At 37.8% G+C, this 27296-nt stretch overlaps 1 protein-coding gene and 1 pseudogene across 3 annotated transcripts in view; one reads left to right on the top strand and one right to left on the bottom strand.

Annotated features, from left to right (window-relative positions):
* The window catches only part of SWT1 (SWT1 RNA endoribonuclease homolog), a 123006-nt gene that overhangs the window by 2436 nt on the left and 93274 nt on the right, over positions 1–27296 (top strand). For 2 of the 3 annotated variants that reach the window (XM_007989172.3, XM_037985810.2), the window contains exons 2-9: positions 1170–1262; positions 6852–6932; positions 8627–8685; positions 14784–15525; positions 20912–20971; positions 22459–22579; positions 24752–24853; positions 25258–25446. In XM_007989172.3, the coding sequence (XP_007987363.3) occupies positions 1179–1262; positions 6852–6932; positions 8627–8685; positions 14784–15525; positions 20912–20971; positions 22459–22579; positions 24752–24853; positions 25258–25446 (1438 nt within the window). In that variant the 5' untranslated portion in view covers positions 1170–1178. The remainder of the gene's footprint in view (positions 1–1169; positions 1263–6851; positions 6933–8626; positions 8686–14783; positions 15526–20911; positions 20972–22458; positions 22580–24751; positions 24854–25257; positions 25447–27296) is intronic. The other variant, XM_037985811.2, reaches the window with a different exon arrangement.
* Positions 11674–12690, bottom strand: LOC119619703 (large ribosomal subunit protein eL22-like; annotated as a pseudogene).

The following is a 27296-nucleotide window of genomic DNA, read 5'->3' as shown; positions in this document are numbered from 1 at the left end:
AGTAGAAAGACAACCATACAAGCAAGTATATATGTAGACCTTACTGTGTACCAACCTATGCAAGATGTATATGTATATATATTTTTTAATTTTTTTTTATTTTTGAGATGGAGTTTTGCACTTGTCACCCAGGCTGGAGTGCAGTGGTGCGATCTCGACTCACTACAACCTCCGCCTCCCAGGTTCAAGTGATTCACCTCCCTCAGCCTCTGATTACAGGCATGCACCACCACACTGGGCTAATTTTGTATTTTTAGTAAAGACGAGGTTTCATGATGTTGGCCACGCTGGTGTTGAACTGACCTCAGTTGATCTGCCTGTCTCGGCCTCCCAAAGTGTTGGGATTACAGTGAGCCAAGGTGCCCAGCCGCAAGATATATTTTACATCCGTTGTTTGAGTACCTCAAAAACCCTGTGGGATGGGTTATCTATTTTATGAGTAATGACACCAAGACTCAAAAAAAGTGTGTGATTTGCCAAAGTCTTGTTCAATGAATGACTGAAGGTGTTTCGGGAAAATGAAACTTATGACTAATTGGCTTTGAAATGTAGGTGGTGCAGAATATAGCAACCTGGAGTCAGTTGAAAATGGTGATCTGATGCTTATGTGAGAAGTCAGGGATCAAGGCATGGTTTGAGACTCCTTCCTGGAAAGGTGATAGATGAAGCTGAAGGAGAGGAATGGGTAATTTTGAAGGAGAATGTAAGTGAAGAAAAGTGGAACAGTGAGAGAATCTTGTCATCTTGGGAATGGTTAAAAAATAGTAATCATAGTGCTGGGAGTGGTGGCTCACACCGGTAATCCCAGCACTTTGGGAGGTGGGCGGATCACAAGGTCAGGAGGTTGAGACCAGCCTGACCAACTTGGTGAAACCCCATCTCTACTAAAAATACAAAAATTAGCAGGGCGTGGGGCACATGCCTGTAATCTCAGCTACTCAGGAGACTGAGGCAGGAGAATTGCTTGAACCCGGTAGGCAGAGGTTGCAGTGAGCCGAGATCATGCCACTGCACTTCAGCCTGGGCGACAGAGCGAGACTGCATCTCAAAAAAAAAAAAAGTGATCATTTTGTAAAACTCCAATCTTTATATAACTGAAAGAAGACAAATTTCTATTTTCTTTTTTATTGCAAAAAAAAAAAATACTGTATTTTTAATGTTTATGTTAGCTTTTCAGAATGTCCAGCAAAGAATCCTGTGGGAAAAAAGAGACGTCTCAGAGGAAGGACACCACCACTTCATCACCCAATTTTGGTGAAAAAGTAAGAATTTTGATTTACTGACCTAGAGATACATTTCTTTTTTAACAATTTATTTTTGTTTAATGAAAAAAAATACACCTTACTACTATAATGATTTATGTAAATATTTTGTTCTGCCCAGCTGATCCAGGAAAAGTCATTTACTTTTCCTGTTTTTTACTTGCATTGTTTTATTTATTCCTCACAACTGTGTGAGGTGGGTACTATTATTCCAATTACACAGATGAAGAAACTGAGGCTTAGAGACTAGTTATATAGAGGTAAGTAATTTGCTTAGGTATTCCTGACTTCAATTCTAAGCCCCCTAAATCCCCTCATTCTTAGCAATAACTCAACATTGAACCATTTTCTATGTTTTCTCCTTTTTCAGTTTCCTCAGCGTTGGCTAGGATTGCGTTCTCATCAGTCAGAATGGTCAGCGCTATGTGGCTGAGGCTAATAGTGGGGAAGACATACTTACTATGTCTTTTTTCTCTCAGAAACTACCTTAAGAAGTGTTCTGGGGCTGAGTGTGGTGAATCATACCTGTAATTTCGGCACTTTGGGAGGTGGAGGCAGGAGGACCACTTGAGCCCAGGAGTTTAAGACCAGCCTAGGCGACATGGTGTGCACCTGTGTTCTCAGCTACTCAGGAAGCTGAGGTGGGAGGAGGATCGCTTGAGCCACAGAGACCAAGGCTGAAGTGAGCTGTGTTCGTACCACTGCACTCCAGTCTGGGTGACAGAGTGAGATTCTGTCTCAAAAAAGAAAAAAAGTAGTAGTGTTTTGGTAGATGAAATTTAGGATATCTCATTAAATGAGCTGGGTATTGTCTCCAGGAAGCAAAAGTGCAAAACAAGCAAAAAACCATGTAATCGGTTTTATTATATACTCTCTGACTGGTCTGGATAGTTGATCATCAGTATTTGAGAGTGTTGATGCTGTGTTACGTCCAAGATGAGAGACTAATCTGGCAAAGGTGAATATTCACAAAAAAAAGTGATTTCTGTGGTAGCAGGCTAGTTCCTATGACTTTTTCATGACCTGGATGAAATTCCAGATAGTGTACTTTTTGGTGTTTGTTCCTTGCTTACTTACTAACTTTCTGATTACTAATTTGGTCTCATAGGTATAGCAATAGTTGGAAAGGTAACCCTGAAGCATGGCCATACAGTACTCTGTGTAATTTGTATACTTCCCATCCCCATTTGCCGTTATTAACTGGCATGCTGTTTGCAATTAACCCCTCATTCCCTCTTAAACCTACTCTAGTCAGACTTTTTCATTCTATCACTCCTATAGCAGTGGTTTCTGTGTTGCTAAATCTATCGGTCATTTCTAAGACCTCATCTGACTTGGCATATCAGCAGTATTTGATATAGCTGATTACACCTCCTCCTGGAAACACTTTCATGAAGCTTTTTGTTTTTCTCTGAGTCTGCTTGCTAGGGAATTCACCTGGCTTTAGAGATACCATATTCTCCTGATTTTCCTCCTTATTGGTGACTACTTCTCAGTGTCCTTTGCTAGTTCCTCCTCATCTTATTAAACTGTAATCTTTCAGGTACCCAGGCTTTGTTTTCCCAATTTACTAAATTGTGATTCCATTCTTTGAGTTGCTTAGGCTGAAATCCTTGTGATCGTGCACTACCTGCACCTATCAGCAAATTCTATGAGCTTTGTTTTTATAATAGGCATACCTTGGAGATATTTTGGGTTCAGTTCCAGACCAGTGCAGTAAAGCAAATATTGCAGTAAAGTGAGTCACATGAATTTTTTGTTTTCCCAGTACATATAAAAATTACATTTATACTGTGCTGTAGTCTATTAAGTGTACAATGGCATTCTGTCTAAAAAGAGTGCATATGTTAATTTAAAAATACTATAGGCTCAAGCAGGAGGATCCCTTGAGCCCAAGAGTTTGAGGCTCAAGGGATCCTCCTGCCTGAGAATCGTGCCACTGCACATCAGCCTAAGTAACAGAGCAAGAGCCCATCTCTAAAAGTAGTAATAATAAATTTTAAAAATATTTCATTGCTAAAAAAATGCTAACGATCATTTGAGTCTTGAGTGAGTCATAATCTTTGCTGCTAGAGGGACTTGCCTTGATGTTGATGGCTGCTGACTGATCAGAGTGGTGATTACTGAAGGATGGGGTGCTGTGGGTGAAGTTTGCCACATTGACTCTCCTTTCACAAAAGATTTCTCTGTAGCATGCAATTCGGTTTGACAACATTTTACTCACAGCAGAACTTTCAAAATTGGAGTTAATCTCTCAAACCCTACCACTGCTTTATCAATTAAGTTTAATATTATTCTAATCATTTGTTCTCATTTCAACAGTGTGCACAGCATCTTCACCAGGAGTAGAAATCAATCTCAAGAAACCAGTTTCATTGCTCATTTATAAGAAGCAACTCCTAATCCATTAAAGCTTTTTTTTTTTTTTGAAACAGAGTCTCACTGTGTCACCCAGGCTGGAGTGCAGTGGTGCGATCTTGGCCCACGGCAACCTCCGCCTCCTGGGTTCAGGCGATTCTCCTGCCTCAGCCTCCCAAGTAGATGGGACTACAGGCACCTGCCACCATGCCTGGCTAATTTTTTAAATATTTTTAGTAGAGATGGAGTTTCACTGTTTTGGCCAGGCTGGTCTTGAACTCCTGACCTCTTGATCCACCCAACTTGGCCTCCCAAAGTGCTGGGATTACAGGCGTGAGCCTCTTCACCCGGCCCCCATTAAAGTTTTATCATGAGATAGTAGCAATTCAGGCACATTTTCAACCTCTCCTTCAAATTCTAGTTCTCTTGCAGTTATTTTCTCCACTGAAGTCTTAATCTGCTCAAAGTCATTCATGAGGTTTGGAATCGACTTTTCCAAACTCCTGTTAATGTTGCTATTTTGACCTACTGCCATGAATCATGAGTGTTCTAAATGACATCTAGAAAGGGGAATCCTTTCTAGAAGGTTTTCAATTTACTTTTTCTGGATCCATCAGAGGAATCACTGTCTATGGCAGCTATATAGCCTTACAAAATGTATTTTTAAAATAATAAGATGTGAAAGTTGAAGTTACTCCTTGTTCTATATGGACTGCAGAATAGATGTTGCATTAGCAGGCATGAAAACAACATTCATCTCTTTGTACATCTTCATCAGAGCTCTTGGGTGACCAGGTGCATTACCAGTGAGCAGTAATATTTTGAAAGGAATCTTTTTTTTTTTTTTTTTTTCCCTGAAGAGTAGGTTTCAACAGTGAGCTTAAGGTATTCAGTAAATCATGCTGTACATACATGTGCTGTCCTCCAGGCTTTGTTGTTTCATTTCTAGAACACAGGCAGAGCAGATTTAACATCATTCTTAAGGTACCTAGGATTTTCTGAATGATAAGTATTGGCTTCAACTGAAAGTCACCAACTGCATTAGCCCCTAACCAGAGCCAGCCTGTCCGTTGAAGCCAGGCATTGACATCTCTCTAGCTATGAAAGTCCTAGATGGCATCATCTTTCAATATAACACTGTTTGTCTCTGTTGAAAATCTGTTTAGTGTAGCAACCACCTTCGTCAATGATCTCAACTAGGTTTTCTGTATAACTTGCTGTAGCTTCTACATCAGCACTTGCTGTTTCACCTTGTATTTTTATGTTACAGAGATTACTTCATTCCTTAAACCTCATGAACCAACCTCTGCTAGCTTCCAACTTTTCTTCTGAAGCTTCCTCATATCTGTCAGCCTTCACAGAGTTGAATAGAGTTAGGGCCTAGCTCTGGATTAGGCTTTGGCTAAAGGGAACGTTGTGGCTGGTTTGATTTTCTATCCAAACCACTCAAAACTTGCCCAATATCAGTAATAGGGCTGTTTTGCTTTCTTATCATTTATTTGTTCACTGGAGTAGTGCTTTTAATTTCCTTCAATAACTTTCCCTTTGCATTCATAACTTGTCTAATTGTTTGGCACAAGACAAGCCTTCAGCCTGCGTTGGCTTTTGACATACCTTCCTCAGTCAGCATAATCCGTTCTAGCTTTTGATTTAAAGTGAGAGACTTATACTTCTTCCTTTCACTTGAACACTTAGAGGTCATTGTTGGGTCGTTAATAGGCTTAATTTCAATATTCTTGTGTCTCAGGGAATAGGAGGCCTGAGGAGAGGGAGAGAGACTGGCGAATGGGTGATTGGTGAAACAGAACACACGCAACATTTATCAGTGAAGTTTGCCGTCTCATATGGGCAGTTTCTGGCACCCCAAAGCAACTATAATAATAACATTAAAGATCGTTGAACACAGGTCTCATAGCAATATAACAACAATGAAAACGTGTGAAATATTGTGAGAATTACCGAAGTGTGACACAGAGACATGAAGTGAGCACATACTGTTGGAAAAAGGGTGCTAATGGACTTGCCACAAACCTTCAATTTGTAAATTATGCAATTATCTATGAAGTACAATAAAGCAAGGCACAATAAAACAAGGTATACTGGTGTTCAGAGTCTGACTACCTCCTTTACTATTATGTCCATGATCCAAGCACCTTGTTTTCCTAAATTATTATAATAGTTTCCAAAATGACCTCCCTGCTTCTGCATTTGCTTCCTTATAGTCTGTTCTTAACACACTAGCTAATGTGGTCCTATTAAAATATGAGTCCAATCATGTTATTCCTCTGCTAAATACTTTCCAGTGTTTTTCCACTTCATCCAGAATAAAAGCCAAAATCCTTACCAGGGTTGACAAAGCTGCCTCCTCTCCCCATCCCATCCCCCTGACACTCTCCTGACATAATTTGCTTTTCTGCTCCATGGCCTCCTTGCTGCTGTTCCAACAAGGCAGGCTTGTGTCTGCCTCTGGGGCTTTGCTCTTGCTGGCATTCCCTTTGAGTTGAAAAACTCTTTCCCTCAATATTCTAATGGTTTGTTTCTTCACTTCATTTAGGTCTCCATTCAGATGTCAACTCGTAAGTGAGGTTTGACTACTCTGTTTAAAATGGCGTATCTTCCCCACTTCTGACTCCCAGCCCTGCCTGTTTCCTTTCTCTGCTTTACTGACTCCCAGCCCTTCCTGTTTCCTTTCCCTGCTTTATTTTTTTCCCATAGCATCACCTGACACACTAAATATATTACTTGTTTATTTGTAAATTCCTGTACTAGATTTTGACCTTCATGAAGAACTGTTGTTATTTTTTCATTCATCTCTCTCCACTATCTAGAATTTCTTTGACATGTGGTAGGTACTTCAAACAAGTTTGTCCTAGGTCTGTTGAATTCAGAATCCAGTGAAAAATAAGTGGATGTGTGGTTTTGCGTTGTAGAAGACTGACTCTCACCATGGCAGTGCCACCTCACAACAACCTTATCTGAGCTGTCAGCGGGCTTCCTGCTCTGACACCTGTGTCCTGTCTCATCTCTATTTTGTGAGCATTTAGGGGTTCTGGCTTCTAGTTGAATCCCCCTTCCTTTTACCAAAGTTTGTGTATCTGTAAACATTGTTCCCCACCAAAGTTCATTATTGAATGTAAATATTGATTTGTAATACTAGTGATGAAATAGTTCTGTGTATACTGTGCTCTATTTTGTTCTTTTTAAAATTTGTTTTCTTTACGGCATTCTTAGGACAAGAAAGAGAGAAAAACCTCAGCAAGTTCTACTAGTTCATCTTCTATAAGATCAGTTTCATCAGAAAAGAGAAAACGGGTGAGTGTTTAGATACCATAACTAACTAAAAGTTATTTATAGTAAAGTTTTAATTGACAGAGGATTTGTGATATAAATTCCTCCTATACTTTTTCATAGCCAATAGAAAGTCAGTGTTGTTTTCTTTCTTCTCACCAAACCATTTGTCAAGTTTTTTATTTCTTGTACTGTTAGGCCCTACCATGTGAGATAAGACAACACAGCTATAAATTTAGACGGTTTTTAAGTCCTCTCACGTATATGGTTATATTTGTCTTTTTTTTTTTTTTTTTTTTTGAGACAGAGTCTTGCTCTGCTGTCCAGGCCTGGAGTGCAGTGGTGCCACCTGAGCTCACTGCAACCTCTACCACCCGTGTTCAAGCGATTCTCCTGCCTCAGGCTCCTTAATAGCTGGGATTACAGGCATGCACTGCCACGCCCATCTAATTTTTGTATTTTTAGTAGAGACAGGGTTTTACCTTGCTGGCCAGGATGGTCTCAAACTCCTGACCTTGAGTGATGCGCCTGCCTCAGCCTCCCAAAGGTTATATTTGTCTCCTTTTGAGGTAGCCGAGGCTGATACATTGTTTGCATTTTCAGATTCAGAAACTGAAATCTAGAAGGTTAAATGACTTTTTCAAGGCCACATAACTGTGTACAGCAACAGAACCAAGTCCAGAGTTCTTTCCACTGTCATACAAATAATTAGAAACAGTGATGCACATTAAACACAATAAACTAATTCATAGGTTAGTGGTAATGTACTTACCACATTCAAGTTGAAGTTATGTACGTATCCAGGTTAGCTACGTAGTTGTGGTGGGTATAAGATAAGGTAGTGGAAGTTCCAGGGATGCAGAATTGTGTTTTAAGAATTTACTTGTTGTCATATAGTTAAGATGGGTTTCTATTTATTTTTACAGTGTTAACCTTCTTAAAACACCGATTTCATCCCATTTCTCCTCTGCTGAAAATCTTTACTCACTGTTTGCCATTCAGGGCTCTCTCAAATTTGTTCATACCTTAACTATCCAGTTTTTTTTGTTGTTGTTTTCCCTTCTTCCTTGAAAGAGGCCCTCTTTTCTCGGCTGTTTTTTTTTTTCTTTCTGCTGAATTTATACCAGTTATCCTCAGTTTCTTAGAATGCCTTCTTCTTTTACCCATCTCTCAAGCTTTATTATTTATGGTTATTGTGTCCACCTGTTTTCCTAGGTACCTTTCCTCTTTAGGTGGTTGATATTTTGAACTGTTTTAGCATTTTTTGACTCTTCTGCTTTGACACTTAGTTACATCATTATAGTAGGTTATTTGTACATGTTTGACTTCTTTTGTCTTTATTATTTTATGTAAAACCATAAGCTCTAAGCTCTTTAGGACATGGATTATATTTTGTGTCTCTCTTATCTTTCTTGTGCTTGGCCCTGTTTCCTCGGAGTACGTAGAGAGACAAGACGGTAGAGCAGAGAGAGTCAGACAGATCTAGTTTCAGATAACTGCTGTGCTGCGGACTTGCTCTGTGACTTTAAGGAAGATACCTACCTCTGTTTGAGTTTTGTGAAACGGGGATGATGATGATATCTGTCTCACCAAAATATTGGAAGGATTAATTAAAAGTATTGTGTCAGCCTATTCACTATCATAAACTGTGGGAAAAAATATGTACCAGTGCACAATTAATGTTTCCTAAATGATAGACTTTTTTTTTTAAATTTCAGAAATCAGATCATATAGATGTTCTGTACTGTAATATAAAAAGAAGACAAGAACAGAAAAGGTAAATTTCTTCTTTTTAATTTTACTATTTTGGTTTAGAATTAGACTAAATATTCAGATTAAAAATTTTTTAAATTTACTTTGAAGAGGACTGTTTTGCATGCAAATATCTCTAGCTATATCACTGATTATGATTATAGAATTCTCTTAATATTACTATAAGAAAGAGTTGGGTGAAATAAAAGTCTGTGTAAACTATTGTGTAAATGACACTCTTGTACATTTTTATCTCAAGTGGTTTGATTTTGCCACATGATTATAAGATGCATAACTTCATTGCATACGATAGTGAAGTAAGTTATGAGGCTAAATTAGAGATTTTGATAAATCATTTTCACGTATTACCCATGAAGAAAGTATGTATCTTACAGAATTGATATGGCTTTAAAACTGTGTTTATTAACCAGTATGTGGTTATAGCTAGAGAAGTTGGGGAATGATGGTCAGAATAATGGAAATTATTATTATTTAATTTCTACATTTTTCGGATAAAAATTTCAGTGAAATTTTGGTGCAGAAAGTACTTGCTGCTAATAGGGGAGTGTATACAAAGTTATAACGTGTGATAAAACTTGGTAAGATCAAGGTTTCTCCAAAAATAAGAAGTTAAGGGAAAACAAGATAGCATTAAATATTATAAATAAAAGTTCTGCTTCCCAACAGTCTCAGTTAGTGTTTGCTAAAAACGAAAAACAAGAACAAAAAATTTCAACTCGCCTCTGTCTTTTCTTCAGTTTTTCTTCTGAATCATCTCCTGTTTTTTGGTGATACTTTGCTTCTGTGTTATTCTCTGTTGAAGTATATTCTTGCACTAATTTCATATTATGTTGACTATCCCTTGCTACATTTTTTGAACTATTTTAAGGCCTTTTACACTGATATCCTTCTTTTTTAAAAATTTTAATTTCTAAAACACTATTTGACTTCAAACTAGTTACCTTTTGTTTAAGGGCACATTTTTTGGCCCTTGATATTATATTGATATGTAAGAGGGTAAAATATAAAATGTTTTGTAGAAATCTCCCTGTTAATTCAACTCTAGAGAAGTTTCTGAAATTGGTGTGCAAATAGTGAAAGCCATAATACAGATGAAAAACTAGAGATAATTTTATCATCGGGAAAGGCAGTTACAGCACACCATTACTGTAATTCCTGTTCCATGGTTTGAATACATAGAAATGTATTAGCAATAAAAATAAAAGCAAGAAGGCAGTGCTTGCAGTGAGCAGAGATTGCGCCACTGCATTCCAGCCTGGGCGACACGGCGAGACTCCAGCTCAAAAAAAAAAAAAAAAAAAAAATATATATATATATATATATATATATGCAAGAAGCTGGGCACACTGGGTCATACCTGTATTCCCAGCACTTTGGGAGGCCAAGATGGGAGGAAGACTTGAGGCCAGGAGTTTGAGACCAGCCTGGGCGATGTAGTGAGACCCCATCTCTACACACACACATTTTTTTTCCTTTTTTTTTTTTTTAGAACTGAAATGCTAATTTCAGCCCAGGATTAATTTTTTTTTACAACTAAACTAAAAATTACTACATGGGAGCATCAGTGCAACACACAAGTAAAATTTGTAAACTCAAGGCACAAACTTATAGTTAATGATCTTGGTGAGGGACATTGCCAAAGAGCTATTGATGCCTCAGTGAAGTTTAAAAGAAACTGCCTTCTCTGAAGGCAGAGAAGAAATATGCAAGCAATTATGCTTCAAAGAAATTTGCACAGAAAGAGAAAATGCTAGCGCTGTTGTTACCACAAGTGAAATTGCAAAGCCTCAGCATGTTCAACTCAATCCACAAAGCACCAAATGTTAAATTGGAGCCAAGGTAGAATTTGAACATTGAATTTTCAGCTATGCAACTCTCAGAGCACAACAATTTCAGGTGTGGAAACCAACTAACTGTAGGCAAGCTCTTTTGAAAACATGAATTTTATACATCGTAAATTCTAAAACAGAGCAGACACTTCTGCGTTATTGTTCAAATTTCTGAAGGACACCATAAGCCATCAGGGTCTCTTTCAAAGTCACTGCAACAATTCTGTCTTCCTAACTTTGGTAGCCCCCTCTGGTGGTTCTCTAGCCTCTGCATGCACTGAGGCACACCACTATTTGTACAATGACTTCTGACATTAGATCTAGTCATGGCCTAAGTAGCATGAAGCAGCTATTTCCTGGGCACCTCCTGTCTCCTTGGCATGGGAGGTTTCCCAGTCACTTCTTCGTGCCACCCCGTTGAGGAGAGCCTCCAGAGCTCTCGGCCTGAAGGGCCCCTAACTCTGGGCCCCACACAGGAGGCCACATCTGGAATCTCTATTCCTCTGGCTCCCTCTGCTGGAAACCAAAGTGACAGTTTGTTGCAAAGACTTGTAGAAACAGATTATGTGTAAATTCATTCTTGTACATATTTACTTAATTTAGAACCTGGGACTTTTCGGTCTCTCTCCAAGCCTTTTATGGTGGGTGATGGACTATGCAGCAGTGCTGAAGGAGCACAGTTTCTTTCTATAGGAAGAAAAGGATTAATATACATAACTGTGTACATCAAGACAAATTTGTAATAAAAAAATGAAAGTAAGATGAAGGGCCCAGAAACCTGCATTTTATTGACACTGTCATTTTCCACAGGGAATCTTAGACAGATGTCACTTGTTTTCTTTTAAGTAATGAGAGAAGCCCACTTGTATTCCTGAATCATTTTTTTTGAGAAAAGCACCAGAGACGATTGACAGTCACACTTTTTAAAATAAAACAGTGACTACCTGCAGCCTACATCTCCACACCCTTATCTACCTGCCCAGTGGTTGTCAGTTCCCTTGAAGTCACCATCTCCTTCTATTCTGGTATTACCATGAGAATTGAAATTTTCAAACAGAAAAAAAAGGTCTAGTTACAAATGAGTGTGTGGCAGCCCAAATAAAGCCCTTTGACTGTGATTTCTAATTTTCTGTTCAATCCATACTGCAGAGATACAAGGATGAACCACCATTTTTGTTCCCAAGTTTTATTCAAGAACGCATATAAAATATTCCACGTAAATGAATTTTAATCCTCATCTTCCTCCTCTTGTTCGTCCTGGTTAATTTGGAAGTAATGTAATTCATAACCCTTTTTGCTGTTAGCAGTTAGGCACATCTAATCACGTAGATTGTTCTTCTTCAAATATTTCAAATACCTTTTAGGAAGAGGCATCTCGGAAGTCATGGTGATCTTGCCCTTGCTCCTTTTGTTCACAACCCCTCCACTGACATTCCTAGCTTTTCTGTTCACTTTGATCCTCTCTTGCAAAAACTGCTCGAAATTGGCAGCATCTATGATTCCGTCTTCTATGGGGTGGATGCAATCAAGAGTGAACTTCAGAACCTTCTTTTTTTTTTTTTTTTGCCCCCCTTTACCACAAGGTTTTTCATGGGTGCTATGGTGGCAGTGAAGGCAGAGAGGGCTTTTTTTTTTTTTTTTTTTGAGACAGAGTTTCACTCTGTTGCCTAGGCTGGAGTGCAGTGGCACAATCTCGGCTCACTGCAGCCTCCAACTCCTGGGCTTAAGTGATCCTCCCACCTCAGCCTCCCAAGTAACTGGGACTACAGTCTCATGCCACCGCTGAACTTCAGTGTGGGTGATAGATTGAGACTCTGTCAAATAAGCAAAGACATACTTACGTTCTTGCGTGCATATATGATGGAAACTCAGGTGAAACTTATAAAAACTCTGTTTATGGTTTGCTCTTACATAATTAATTATTTGAGAAGTCACTTGTTAAGTGTATCACTCTTGTTAGGCTGTAACCTAATTGAGGGTAAAGACTCTATCTGCTGTGTCCTCTACTGCCTCTTGGGTGCCTGCCAGAGTGATGGCACTGAAAAGGCACAGATTTACTGATAAAAATTAATAGATTGTGTTTGATATTTTCCCCCTTTTTTTTCTACTACAAAGTAATATCTACTTTTATTAAGCAGGAAAATATAATTATCACCTCTAGCTATTGCTGTTTCTAACATTTTAGCACCTTTCTCTCTGGTGTTTTTACTACGCTTGTTTAAGGTGTTGAGACCATATTATATGTACAGATTTGTATCCTGCTTGTTTTTGATTTTCAATATGTTTTATATCACAGAAGACTTTTCATAAACATCCTTTTAAAAAAACTATAGTATTCCATCATATGAATATATCACTTTTTAAAGTCATTTCCAAAATTTTAGCAGTTACTTTGTACCTGATTGTTTTGCTATTATAAGTAATCCTGAATGTTTTTTTCATTTCTGATTTTTTTCACCTTGGTATAGGTTTCTAAAATGGGAATTTCAGATGTAAAAAAATGACCATTTTTGGAGTTTTTAGTTTATATTCAGATTTCTTTGTGGGACTGTTATGTTGTTTTACATTTCTACCAGCAACATGTGAGAGTGTCCATTTTATAACCCCTTGTCAGTATTTGATGTTATTATAAAATCTTTGCTAATTTGATAGAAGAAAATGGTATGGGCCAGCTGTGGTGGCTCACACTTATAATCCAAGCACTTTGGGAGGCCGAGGTAGGCACATCATGAGGTCAGATTGAGACCATCCTGGCCAACATGGTGAAACCCCGTCTCTACTAAAATACAAAAAACTAGCCGGGCATCATGGTGTGTGCCTGTAGTCCCAGCTACTTGGGAGGCTGAGGCAGTGGAATCGCTTGAACCTGGGAGGCGGAGGTTGCGGTAAGCCAAGATTGTGCCACTGCACCTAGCCTGGCGACAAAGTGAGACTGTCTAAAAAAAAAGAAAAAAAGAAGAAGAAGAAAATGATATGTTATTGTTATTATTAGCATGTCTGTGATTACTAGAGAAGTCAAACTTTTTTTAAATGTTTATTAGCCATTTTCTTTTATTAATTTTTTGTTTATGCCCTATTCTAGAATCTTAGTAGTTTTTGATGAACTTTTTATTTACTAAGGCTAGTAAGCTTATTAACATATTATTTTGCTAGAAGTTAGTACATCTAACAAATACCATTTCCTAGTTCTTAACATTTTAATTAATTTTTAATATGCTAAGGTTTTAAAGTAAATAGTCACATATTATCAGTGTTTTCCTTTGTTATTTATCCCACTGTTTTTAAGTTTGGGAAGTTCTCTATTAAGAAATCAGGCTGGGCGTAGTGGCTCATGCCTGTAGCTTCAGCACACTGGGGAGGCTAAGGTAGGCAGATCGCTTGAGCCCAGGAGTTTGACCAGCCTGGGCAACATGGCAAAACCCTGTATCTACATTTAAAAAAAAAAAAGACAAAAATTAGCCAGATGTGGTAGTATGCACCTGTAGTGCCAGCTACTCAGGGGGCTGAGGCGGGAGGATCTCTTGAGCCTGGTATGTTGAGTTTGGAGTGAGCCGAGATCATGCCACTGCACTCCAGCCTGGGTGACAAAGTGAGATGCTGTCTCAAAAAAAGAAAAAGAGAAATCGGATAGGCCGGGGTACAGTGGCTCACACCTGTAATCCCAGCACCTTGGGAGGCCAAGGCAAGTGGATCTCTTGGGCCCAGGAGTTCGAGACCAGCCTGGGCAACATAGCAAAACTTTGTCACTACAAAAAAGTTACAAAAATTAGCTAGGCATGGTGGTATGTTCCTGTAGTCCCAGTTACGTGGTAGTCTGGGAGGTAGGAGGATTGCCTGAGCCTGGGAGGTTGAAGCTGCAGTGAGCCATGTTTGCATCACTGCACTCTAGCCTAGGCAGCAGAGTGAGAACCTGTCTCAAAAAAAAAAAAAGAAATCAAACATACATTCTGTTTTTACTCACTGGTTTTTAAGGGTTTAATATGAAGTACACAATTATTATGATGATAATAATTATTTTACACTTAAATATTTAATCCATTTGGAATTTATGTTGTTTGGTATTATTTAAAGTTGTAATTTTTTTTTGCAAATAACAAACTAATTATTCTAACACCATTAAGTGAGTAATCCTTTCCACTTCATTCTTAATGTAGCTATTTCTTACTTTTTATGAAGCTTAATGTCAGCCCAATTCTGTGATTCTAGCTAAAATGATAGCGTGTAACATCATGTATAATTATAATGTAACCCAGGTTTCTGTGCTGCTTTACAGATTGAGTGTAGAAATTGACACTCTCAGAAGGAGACCAAAAATCAGTTCTTCATCCCAAAGACCTATTAAACTCCAAGAAGCCTCATATTCAAATGATAATCAAATTATTTCACAGAGTCCTTCTTCAAATGGAACTAAAAAAGACATACATAAATGTGTAGACTTTAAACATAAAGATATCAAATTGACAAATGCTAGGAACAAACTTGACCATGGAATTAAAAGCCTTAGTAGTCCTAAGATTGCCAATGATGTGAAACTTAAAGCCGAAGGCCAGGCAAGTGAAAATAAATGGTCTCATTTACTTGTTCAGAGAGAGAAGATGAAAGAACTCAAGAAAGAAAGAAACAATAAATTTAGAGACAATTCTGAGAAATGTGTCTTAGAGAAATGGAAGAGGAATCAATTTTCTCAGGATTATAACTCCAACAAGATAATGAAGGAACTCTTGGAATCTAGAAGACAGAAGATCAGTTTCAAAATTCCTATAAAATCTCGTGACACCCTCCAGAAACATGTAGAAGAAAATGTCTTCAATTTTGATTCTAACAAGTTGAAGACTAAGCAGGAAGAAAAAGAATACCTGGAAAGCTCCCAGGTTTCATTAAATGTAACTAGGCAGAAAACTGAACATTTACTTTCAGAATTCACATATAAGCAGACTGTTCATGAGTGGAAGCGAAAACATCATTATGGCCATCAAGAAAGTAAGGATTCACATTCTAGTGAAAACCTAACCCAGGTAAGGTGGTAAAAAATGAAGAAGATAGGTTTTAATCGAGAGTTTATTAATATAGTTGTTTTTTCTATATTTCTATATTTTTTCTTTTTTTGTTTTTTGTTTTTGAGACAGGGTCTCACTCTGTTGCCCAAGCTGGAGTGCAGTGGCACGATCCTGGCTTACTGCAGCCTTGACCTCCTGGGTTCAAGCAATCCTCCTGCCTCAGCCTCCCTAGTAGCTGGGACTATAGGCACACATCACCACACTGGGCTAACTTTGGTGTTTGTTGTAAAGATGAGATTTCACCATGTTGCTTAGGCTGATCTTGAACTCCTGGGCTGAAACAGTTCACCCCTGCTCAGCCTCCCAAAGTGCAGGGATTACAGACGTGAGCCACTGCACATGGCCTTTTTAGTTGTTTCTATTACTGATGATAATCATAGATGGCTGATTCAAATTTATTCATGAAGTTACATGTTGGTTTCTTTATTTTACTCTCTTTAATTCCAACTTTTTTAGACAGATATTTTGGCAGGTATCAAGGATTCATAATAGAAGGGAATGTGTAAAAATGTGGTGAGAAGCAGTTACAGATAGTCCTTTGAAAAAAGCATTGTATGCTGGAGAACACTCAGGGGACAATATTCTGAATAGTCTTTAAACAGATTATTTTTTTCAGTGTCACCGTGTACCAGGCACTGCAATAAAATAGCTTGTAAGAGATAACACAGTCTGTTTTCAGGGACCGATTCAAGTGAAGAGAGACACAAGCAATTTCCTTAAATATGATAAGTAAAATACCTATCACTTAAGAGAATACGCAGCAGGGGATTTTATAGCTTTAGTACATCATGAAAGAATTAGTTTAGAAAGGTATACTGGAGGGGTCTGGGTACAGTGGCTCATGTCTGTAGTTCCAGTGTTTTGGGAGGCCCAGGCAGGCAGATTGTCTGAGGCCAGGAATTCAAGACCAGCCTGGGCAACATACCGAGTCGGGTCTCTACAAAAAAATAAAAATTAGCTGGTGTGAGTCTGTGGTCCCAGTTATTCAGGTGACGGAGGTGGGAGGATCACTTGAGCCCAGGAGTTCAAGGTTATGGTGAGCCGATCGTGCAACTGCACTCCAACCTAGATGATAGAAAGAGACCTTGTCTCAAGGAAAAAAAAAAAAAAAAAAAGGGTTTACTGGAGGCTGGAGGGGTAACATTTAAACAGACCTAAAGAATGAGTAGAAGTTAGGTGACGGTGAAGTGAGGTTGAATGGGAGAAGCAGGGATATTTTAGGCAGAGGGAGCTACATGAACAGGAATCTAGACTAGAAAGCTTGGCACATCTATTTTGCTTTAAAATTATGTAGTGTAATTGGCATTGATGGACTACTTTGAGAACCTAATCTCTATAATTTTGTTTCTGTGGCAAATAAAGTTACTTATCTTCAAGAGAACTTTTAGAACTGTGGAACTTCGGAACTTTAGAACTTCAGAAATTCTGATATGTAGAGACCACTGATAAACAGGCATGGGTAAGCCTACCTGCTTTTAGGTATTAAGACTGTGGACTGTGGCCAGGCCTGGTGGCTCACGCCTGTAATCCCAGCACTTTGGGAGGCTGAGGTGGGCACATTACAAGGTCAGGAGATTGAGACCATCCTGGCTAACACAGTGAAACCCATCTTTACTAAAAATACAAAAAATTAGCCGGGTGCGGTGGCGGGCGCCTGTAGTCCCAGCTACTCGGGAGGTTGAGGCAGGAGAATGGCGTGAACCCTGGAGGTGGCGCTTGCAGTGAGCCAAGATTGCGCCACTGCACTCCAGCCTGGGCGACAGAGCAAGACTCCGTCTTAAAAAAAAAAACAACAAAAAACTGTGGATTGCAATGGTAAGATATTTCTTATGAAAAATGGAGGAATTATAACTAAGGAGGCCAGAAGAGCTTGGGGATGAGTATTTTTAGGTTAAGTGAACTGGAAGGGGCCCCAAGAGGGCAAGAATTGAGTTTGAATTGAGTTTGTTTTCACTGCTTTCTTAAAGGAAAAACCTCCAGTTTTTCTTCTTGTGTTACAACCATTTCTCTAGAGTAGAATGAAAGAAAGGAACTTGAAGTTGCCAGTATGTTCAGTGATCATCATTGTGTCATTGCCTGGTTTTCCCATTGTGCTATGCATCTAAGGAATAGTATGAGAAATCTCTGCAGTGTGTCATGCAGTTTCTTTTGGTCTCTATGTAGAATTACTACACAAACCAAAGGAGGTACATAGCAAGAATATTAAGTTGCAGAAGAAGCAGTTTTTACATGACCACTTCCCAGTTATTGGAATTTAGACTCTTTAAAAACTGTTCTCTGATAGCAGTATTATCAGGCTTAAAGTCGTTTAGACACAGAAACAGCAAGTAAATATCCTTATCTTCTGTATATTATCTTCAGCATGTCATTGACAGCAAATAATCATCTTAATACCCTGTTTGTTTTTATGTTTTACCCACTAATTCCTCAATAGATAATTGTTTTCCTAAAATAATGAGTGTACTTTACAAGGAAAATAATTGTATTTTCTGGATTTAGTAATTCTGTTATGCTTTCTAAAGAAAAAAATAACTTCTTTTGTTTCTTAGGTTTTATAGTTCTTTGATACAGACCTCTCTCAAATTGCAAACCTCCCCCTCATTGAAAATTAATGTCCTAGGGATTTATGGTTTATGGTCTACTTTTAAAAACAGCATCACATTTAATTCTTACAAGACTGTAAAGTAGGAATTCATTTATCAAACATCTATTAAAGGTACCTATTATTTTTCTAGGTACTAGGGATTTAGAGATGAGTAAGATGTTAGCCTCAAGAAGGTCCCAGGGAGGCAGACTAGTAAGTACAAAAATATGATTGTACTATAGTGAAGTAAATATCAGAGTCCTAAGAATTGGGTGTGATGTTAGTATAAATCTCCGGGTGAATTAAAGAAGGGCTCACTCACGTGGTGGTTCTAAAGCCTCATCTCGAAGGACATGTCAGGTGAGGACTAGAAGTGCTGTCCAGCTAGGGTAGAGGGCCAGTGTGTGTAATGGCACAGAGTTGTAAAATTGCATGGAAGAAAGGTACATGAGCACATAGGTTGTCAGTGTGACTAGAGTCAAGATGGGTAGAGAATCTGTAGGAAAGCAAGTTGGAGAGAAAGCCAGGGTCTCTAGACAATGGATGATTTTGTATCATGGGAAAGACTGGTTTTTATCTCATATCTTGTAGATGGAAGACAGCCACTGAACCACAGTCAAGGAAATAATATAATTGTGTTTTCCATTTGGAATCATTTTGGTAGATAGAACCATTATTATCTTCGTTACCATATTCCCTTTTGTCATCCTTAGGAAAGGCTTTATCCCAACCTATGTATTTAATAAGGCATGGTGGGGGAGGCAAACAGTTAAATGCATGAACTTCTCTGGATTGTTTGGTGGTAGGAAATTCATTGAAGTCACTGTAGGTGGCCCGTGAACAGAGAGAGCAAAGGGTAATAGTAATCAAAGGAAGAGAATAAAGAGATGTACAATGTCAAAAGCCACAAGAAGTTCTGTTAATAATCTCTGGCTTGTTTGGCACTTCTTAAAGAGAACTTTAAAGATCAGTAAGATTTAAAGTTATATGGAGAAGGGATTCTGAATCTCAGGGTCATGAAATAGTAAAACTATGATGAGCCTATGTTTGGGAAGTGTGTGTTGTTATATCGTGTGAAGTTTGATGTTGGGTAGAAGCTGAATTCCCAGTAAAGCATTTAGCCGGAAAGTTAGGGTGGAAGCTGAATTCCCAGTAAAGCATTTAGCCGGAAAGTTAGGGTGGAAGCTGAATTCTCAGTAAAGCATTTCTACATATGATGTGACTTAATATTCTTGCTATGTACCTCTTTTGGTTTGTGTAGTAATTCTACATAGAGACCAAAAGAAACTATACGACGCGCTGCAGAGATTTCTCATATGATGTACATTTCTACATATGATGTATGTTTGTGTGGGCGCAGTGGCTTGTGCCTATAATCCTAGCACTTTGGGAGGCTGAGGTGGGCAGATCACTTGAGGTCAGGAGTTTGAGACCAGCTTGGCCAACATGGTGAAACCCTGTCTCTACTAAAAATACAAAAATTAGCCGGGTGTGATGGCAGGCACCTGTAGTCCCAGCTACTTGGGAGGCTGAGGCAGAAGAATCCCTTGAACCCAGGAGGTGGAGGTTGTAGTGACCTGAGGTCATGCCACTACAGCCTGGGCAACAGAATGAGACTGTCTCAAACAAAGAAGAGTGTTTGTAGTTCATAGCAGAAATAGCTTTCCATAAAATACATGTTAGTTTTGCGTTATCTTGGAGAATTCTTAGAAGATTATTTCGTTCACTTGTTCTTTTGCGGAGTTTCCTGTCACCTGTATGTCATGTAGAGTCAGGTGGGTCTCATCCACTCAGAAGAAATGCCAGTGGAAAATTGGAATTTGGAGAGAGATTTTTCAAACTTTGTTTGAAGACAAAAAATAAAACACAAACCCCTGGTGCTCTAACTACATATATAACTGTGCATTTTTCAGCTTTTCCTTTTTAGCCTTATTATAATCCTCAAGTTCCTTCTGTTGTTTAATCATGTCACTTGTAGAAATGGCTTAGTTACTCCTGGATGAAAATTTTTCACCACTGAAGGCCAACTTGTTTACCTTTGCATTCATTATTTCTCTTTTTTTAGGGTGGTATGTAATTTTATTCTTAGAATGTAGTATTTTTATGAATCTGTATATGAAGAATTCTACCATGTTTCATGACTTGATAGAATGGGGCTTCTCTGTTCTAGGGGCACTTTCTCATCTGGAGTAAATTTTGCCTCTCGGGACATTTGGCAATGCCAGGAGACATTTTTGATTGTCAAGACTGAGGGTGGGGCTGGCGCTGTGGCTCAGGCCTGTAATCCCAGCACTTTGGGAAGCTGAGGCGGGTGGATCACTTGAGCTCAGGAGTTTTGAGACCAGACTGGGCAACATGACAAAACCCCATCTTTACAAAATATACAAAAATTAGCCAGGTGTGTTGGTGTGCCTGTGGTCCCAGCTACTCAGGTGGCTGAGGTGGGAGGATCACTTGAATCCAGGAGGTTGAGGCTGCAGTGAACCATATTCATGCCATTGAACTCCAGTTTGGGTGACAGAGTGAGACCCTGTCTTTAAAAAAAAAAAAAAAAAAAAAAAAAATTTGGGAGTAGGGGTAGGTTGGTAGTACTGCTGACATTCTGGAGGATAGAGGTCACTGATGCTGCTAAACATCCTACAATGCACAGGGCAACCCCTAAAGTGAATTATCTGACCCTGAAGGTTAATAGTGACAAGGTTGAAAAACCCTATTTAGGTTACGCTTTATTCTTAGCTAATGAAATTACTTTCATTTCAGAGTTTTGAAGCACCATGTTCTTCAGTGTCATCTGAAGGTATCCAGGATACAGACCAAGAGGTTACTGATATTCTTATTTACTTTGAAATTTTTAGTGAAATTAAGTCAAACAGTTCCTACTTCTAATAAAAAATAATGACTGTAGAAACCTTGATAATATGAAAATACAATGATGTCTCTATTTAAATCAATATGTAAGGTTTTATGAAGTCATGCAAAACTATTCAGAAAAGTATACTTTAGTACTTTTTACTTTTGTTTCTAGTAAGGTTATCTGTTGTGAACAAAGAGCATGAAACCAGTGGCCTACAAGTAATCTGAATTTTGATTTCATTTTATGACACTTTCACTGCTTATGCCTAGGGTTGCCAAAATGCGGTAGGACATTAACATGTTTTTACTTCATTTTAAAAATCGTAAGATGAAAACATTATTCAATGAAAATGAGAGTACATGAGTGTTTACCTAAAAAGGTTGCTTCATTTCCCAACCAGAGTCCCCTGACTGATCTTCATAGAATTTTATGTTCACTTGTCCTAAGTTAAGATGAGATTTGTGGAACACTTTGTAATTGTCTGTTTAAAGACTTTCAGGCCTGGCACGGTGGCTCAAGCCTGTAATCCCAGCACTTTGGGAGGCCAAAGCGGGAGGATTACCTGAGGTCAGGAGTTTGAGACCAGCCTGGCCAACATGGCGAAACCCCGTCTCTTCTAAAAATGCAAAAATTAGCTGGGCGTGGTGGTGCATGCCTGTAATCCCAGCTACTCAAGAGGCTGAGGCAGGAGACTTACTTGAGCCTGGGAGATAGAGGTTGCAGTGAGCCAAGATTGTGCCACCGCACTCCAGCCTGGGTGACAGAGCAAGACTCTGTCTCAAAACAAAACAAAACAACTCTCAAACTATATTCATTGATTTTTATTTGTGACAGTCCATTATATTTTTCTGTTTTGAGGTGCTCCTTGGTAGAAGAAAGGTGTCTCATCTCTGATCTAAAGCTAGATTTTATTTCATTTCTTTGTGTCAAAATAACATCAGAGAAGTATTTCTGTGAAGTGAGAATGGTTTTAAGATCTAGATTTCAATTTATGATGGTTCATAAATAATCTTAGAAATCTCAAGAAGAATGCTCACTGTCAAGAAAAAAATTTTGACTCCTAAAATGAAGTGAGAATTGGAATGAAAATGAACTTACTTTAATGTCTAGGTATTTGACTCTGTGCAAGGAGCTTCACCTAGCTTATTTCATTTATTCCTCACAAAAATCCTAAAGGAAATATATATTAAAGATTCCTATTTTGTGAATTAACAAACTGAGATCCAAAGTTGTTAAATAATTTGTTTGCATAAGGTTGTGGAGGTAAGAAGAAAACTATTTTGAAAACCGTGTGTGTTTATAAATCTTTATTGTTTTACTATGCTGCCTTCAGAGTTTTATAAAATTTTTCTTTCCATAAACCATCTCAAGTGAGTTAAGAATTAATTGCTTTCTTCTCTTGTCAATCTGAAAAGTAACTCAAAATATTTCACTGGGGTCTTTTACAATTTAGATGCAGATAGTAGAAGAACTTCATGCTGCACGTGTGGGAAAAAGTGTGGATTTACCTGGAGAGTTAATGAGTATGGAAATTGACTTAGAAGATGATGTACATTCTTCCTCTGGTATACCCTGTATGTTGACGTTTATGCTGTCCTATGCTTTTCTAAAAATTCATGTGCCAATATTAAGTTTTTATAATATTTAGATGAAAAATGTTAAAATATGCTCACTTGAAATGAATGATAAAGTAATAGTTTATTTTTTTAGCTACAGGAATGAGATCCAATATTTGTCTTATTGGTTTTACATATTTCACATTATTAGATAGTTAGATATATTTTTTCTGTCAAGAGGTAGTAATTAGGATTATGAGTTATCTTTTTTTCTTGCTGTTATAACTTTAACAATTTCAACTACGTAAAGCACTGATCAGAAATAATGCAGAATAGCTGATACAGTTGCTCACACCTATAATTCCAGCATTTTGGAAGGCTGAGATGGGAGCATTGCCCAAACCCAGGAGTTCAAGGCCAGCCTGGGCAACATAGTGAGATTTCGTGTCTACAGAAAATAAAATTAGCTAGGTGTGATGGCATGTGCCTGTAGTCTCAGCTACTCAGGAGGCTGAGGTGGGAGGATTGCTTGAGCCTGGGAGGTTGAGGCTGCAGTGTGCCAAGATTGCACCACCGCATTCCAGCCTGGGTGACAGAACTAGACCCTCTCTCTCAAAAAAAAAAAAAAAAGAAAGAAGAAAGAATGCAGATTGCTTGAAGGTATTATATTTATTGATTTCTTGTTCATGTTGTAAAATTTTGATTTTTTTTTTTTTTTTTTTTTTGCTACTGGGAGAAGGTAATGATAGAGATTATCCAAAATCTGTCAGTGTACTATTTCAAATTCTGTTTTTAAAAATGGTAATGCTGACCAGGCATGGTGGCTCGCACCTGTAATCCCAGCACTTTGGGAGGCTGAGGTGGGTGGATCACCTGAGGTCAGGAGTCCGAGACCAGTCTGGTCAACATGGTGAAACCTCGTCTCTACTGAAAATATGAAAAAATTAGCTGGGCATGGTGACCCATGCCTGTATTCCCAGCTACTCAGGAGGCTGAGACAGGAGAATGGCTTGAACCCGGGAAGCAGAGGTTGCAGTGAGCCAAGATTGAGCTACTGCGCTTCAGCCTGAGCACCAACAGCAAAACTCCATCTCAAAAAAAAAAAATAGTAATGCTACCTTTACATTCACATTGCAGTTTTCATCTTTCAAATGTTTTCCTGTGTGTTAACTTATCTGAACCTTAAAATGATCCTATGCAATAACAATGCTAGTATTATTATGTATTTTCTTTTTTTGTTTGTTTTTGTTTTTGTTTTGAGATGGAGTCTCCCTGTGTCACCCAGGCTGAAGTGCGTTGGAGCTATCTCTGCTCACTGCAACCTACGCCTCCTGCATTCAAGCCATTCTCCTGCCTCAGCCTCCCGAGTAGCTGGGACTACAGGCGTGCGCCACCACGCCCGGCTAATTTTTGTATTTTTAGTAGAGATGGGGTTTCACTATGTTGACCAGGCTGATCTTGAACTCCTGACCTCAGGTGATCCGCCCGCCTCGGCCTCCCAAAGTGCTGGGATTACAGGCGTGAGCCACCAAACCTGGCATGTATTTTCTTTTACACATATTTATCTTTCAATTATATTCACTCAGGATATGTTAAAATTAGCTTATAATTACTAAGTGCACAGCTGCCGGTGATCCATGACAGAAGTTAGAAACATAATTACTTCCCAGGCTAGTCAGTTCATAATTTAAAATCCACCTGCAAGCAATTTATACTGTTCTGCTGGTGGGTGATTACTATTCTTTCTCTTAAGAATCAAAGTAAAAGCAATTTTATTTTTATTGTCTAAAGGACTTCTCTTAAGAATGCTATCAAAAACATTCTCCATGACTGGTTTTTCACAGTCTTGGCCCCAGGTTTCCCGTGTATTTCTGCTTTGCCAACCCTTACCTTCTCTGCCCACTTTGACTTAGATGATTCTCCACCCCACTCCCACTCCAAACAGTGGTTGCAGTTCCTATGCAGAGGACCCTTCATTGATTGGGGAGAAATTTACTTGGCAACAAAGATACAGACCAGATAGATAGCAACTTGAGAGTCTAGCCAACTGTGTAAATCTCTGATATAGTTAACAAGACAAAGAGGCGTTTTAAATTTAATTGAATTTTCAATGCTTCTATGATATCAAAATTGTAGACATTATGTAAGTCTGTTATCAAATTTCATGAAATGTTTGCTCTTTTTCTCTAGCAAATAATACTTCAGACAGAAAACTTCTAATTGTTATTGACACAAATATTCTGATGAATCATCTCAAATTTGTTAGAATTCTGAAGACAACAGAAGTACCAGGTATTTACAGAACATATTTAAAGATTCTGATTTTCTTCCTTGAGTTGATATTTTATATTAACAGTGATGTGGCTTTTTTCCCCATGAATATGTCTCCATTTGGATATGCTATATATTAAGCATATTCAGTGTTACAAGTTTTAAAAAAGCCTTTACAGGTTAAACTAGCAATCTGAACTCACTCTTTTTTTCATCTCCAAGAGTGCCTATTTTTTTTAACATTCTTTTGACGCATTATTCTCTTTTTAATTTCTGTTTTTTAATATATTGTCTCTCAATTTATTCTGAATTTCTCAAAGGTAGGGAGGACTGTGTGCTCTAAAACTTTCACCTCTTGGACAGCAATTCTATTTAGTAGCTCAATAAATGTTTGTTAAATTCTAAGAAATCTTTTTATTTTTTAGGTTTTGACAAACTTGTGTTAATAATTCCCTGGGTCGTTATGCAAGAGCTAGATCGTATGAAGGAAGGAAAACTACTAAAACATGCCCAGCACAAAGCTATACCTGCAGTTCATTTCATCAATGACAGTCTCAGAAATCAAGATAGAAAGCTATGGGGTCAATCAATACAACTTGCATCCCAAAAACATTGTAAGTATTGTTCTTTCAGGGTGCCTCCTGATTAATACTTGTTTGGCTGCAGACTCATTATTGGAGGGAAATGGTGTAAAACTTTTAAAACATTTAAACCCATTGGAATGTGAAATGGAAGGGGCATTGTGATGGTTTGTGGCTTAGTTAGGAGTCTTCGATTTTTATTTTTCTGCTTCTCCTAGACGTTCTTACATTATGTCTATATTTCACAGATAGTGACTGTATAGTTGTGTATGCTTACTTGTCTATATCACAGAACCTCGGACTCCTTTTTAAAAAATACTATTGCTGAGTGATGAAGTCTGTAAGTGATCTAGGTTTCTAGTCCGTTAATATCACCGTATGCAGTTAATGTACCATGGAGATGATGATGTTTTCCTGTGGTTTGTCAGAATCGATGATAATGAATGAGGTGTTTTTACAGTAAAGGTTTATAGATTTTCCCCTCATTGAATGTTTTTCAATATTAGTTTCTATTAAGTCATTTAAAAATTGCTTTAGTCTTAGAAGTTAAGTATGTTCTTTATGTTTTATATAATTTGCTGGAAAAATAGCTATATGTAAAGGAACATTTCAGTGGAGTTTATACATATATTTAGAAGATTTATTTCATTCTTTAAGAATTCATTTCTTCCCAGCTCAGAATTATTTATTTAGGTAAACTTACATTATTTTAAATACCACGGATTTGTACTGTCCACTGCACCCATATTCACCGTAAGATTTGAAAGAATTCATCTTAAGAGGAATCCAATTATGGTATTAATTATGAGAAGACTTTAAAAACCATGATTAGATTCATCTTAAGATGAATTACTTTAGTCTAAAATTTTTGTTTAGTCTTAAAATTTTGAAGAAAAAGGGTCTCTACCATTCATTCATTATCTAAACAAATATTTATTAGCTCTTAGTATGTTCCAGATACAATGCTTATGAATTTTTTGAGTGAAGATGGTCCATGTCGAGTAGCTTTAGTTGACTATAATTTTAGCCTTGTCCTTAACTATTTCCAAAATTATATTTATGTGATATAGTATTTATCTACTTTAGTGAGAGGAACATAGGATTTGAAATATGATCAACCTGGGTTTATAGCATAACCTGGGGAAAGTTAAAGGTGAAGAAACTGAATAAATGAAATGAAAAGAAATAACTTCCATGTCATAAAATGGTTGTGAAGATTGGTTAATATGTTAAACTACCTAATAGCTTATGGTCAGAATAGGTGATAATTCTCTTGTGTCCTCATTATATAAAAGGCTCATACAGATTGATAAGACTCATCTCTCATTTTTTAAAAATATCTGATTTATTTTTATCACTTCTAGGTTTAGAAAGTTACTCTCTCCCAACCCACTAGGAAGATTCACAGCACTGCACTGCTTTGAGACTATGAATTGGTAACTTTGTAGAAGAGCAGTATTTAGCAATGTGCTTGAATAAGCCTAAGGATAATAATTGTCTTTCTAGAAATGTATCCTAAAAAAACTGAGAGATGCAGGCAGTGATTTATATAAATAGTGTTCATTATAGCATTATTTATGTTACAAAAAAAGTAGAATCAACCTGTATAACATTTGGAGAAGTTACGTACCTTCCTATAGCCATATGAGGGGACACTATATTTGGAAAAACATTAATGACATAATTTTAAATAAAAACAAACATAATATTAAAAAATATGTGAAGTATAATTCTAAATTTATTTAATTACATACTTATTAGTGATGAATAGAAGTGATATTTACCTGATGGGTTTATCAGTTATTTTAATTTTCTTTATATTTTCTGTATTTTCCAGATTTCTAATTACTTTTTTTTTTTTTTTTTTGAGATGGAGTCTCGCT

This window comes from Chlorocebus sabaeus, chromosome 25 (assembly GCF_047675955.1).
Source record: "Chlorocebus sabaeus isolate Y175 chromosome 25, mChlSab1.0.hap1, whole genome shotgun sequence".
Lineage (NCBI taxonomy): Eukaryota > Metazoa > Chordata > Mammalia > Primates > Cercopithecidae > Chlorocebus > Chlorocebus sabaeus.
This window is presented reverse-complemented; position numbering and strand designations above follow the sequence as displayed.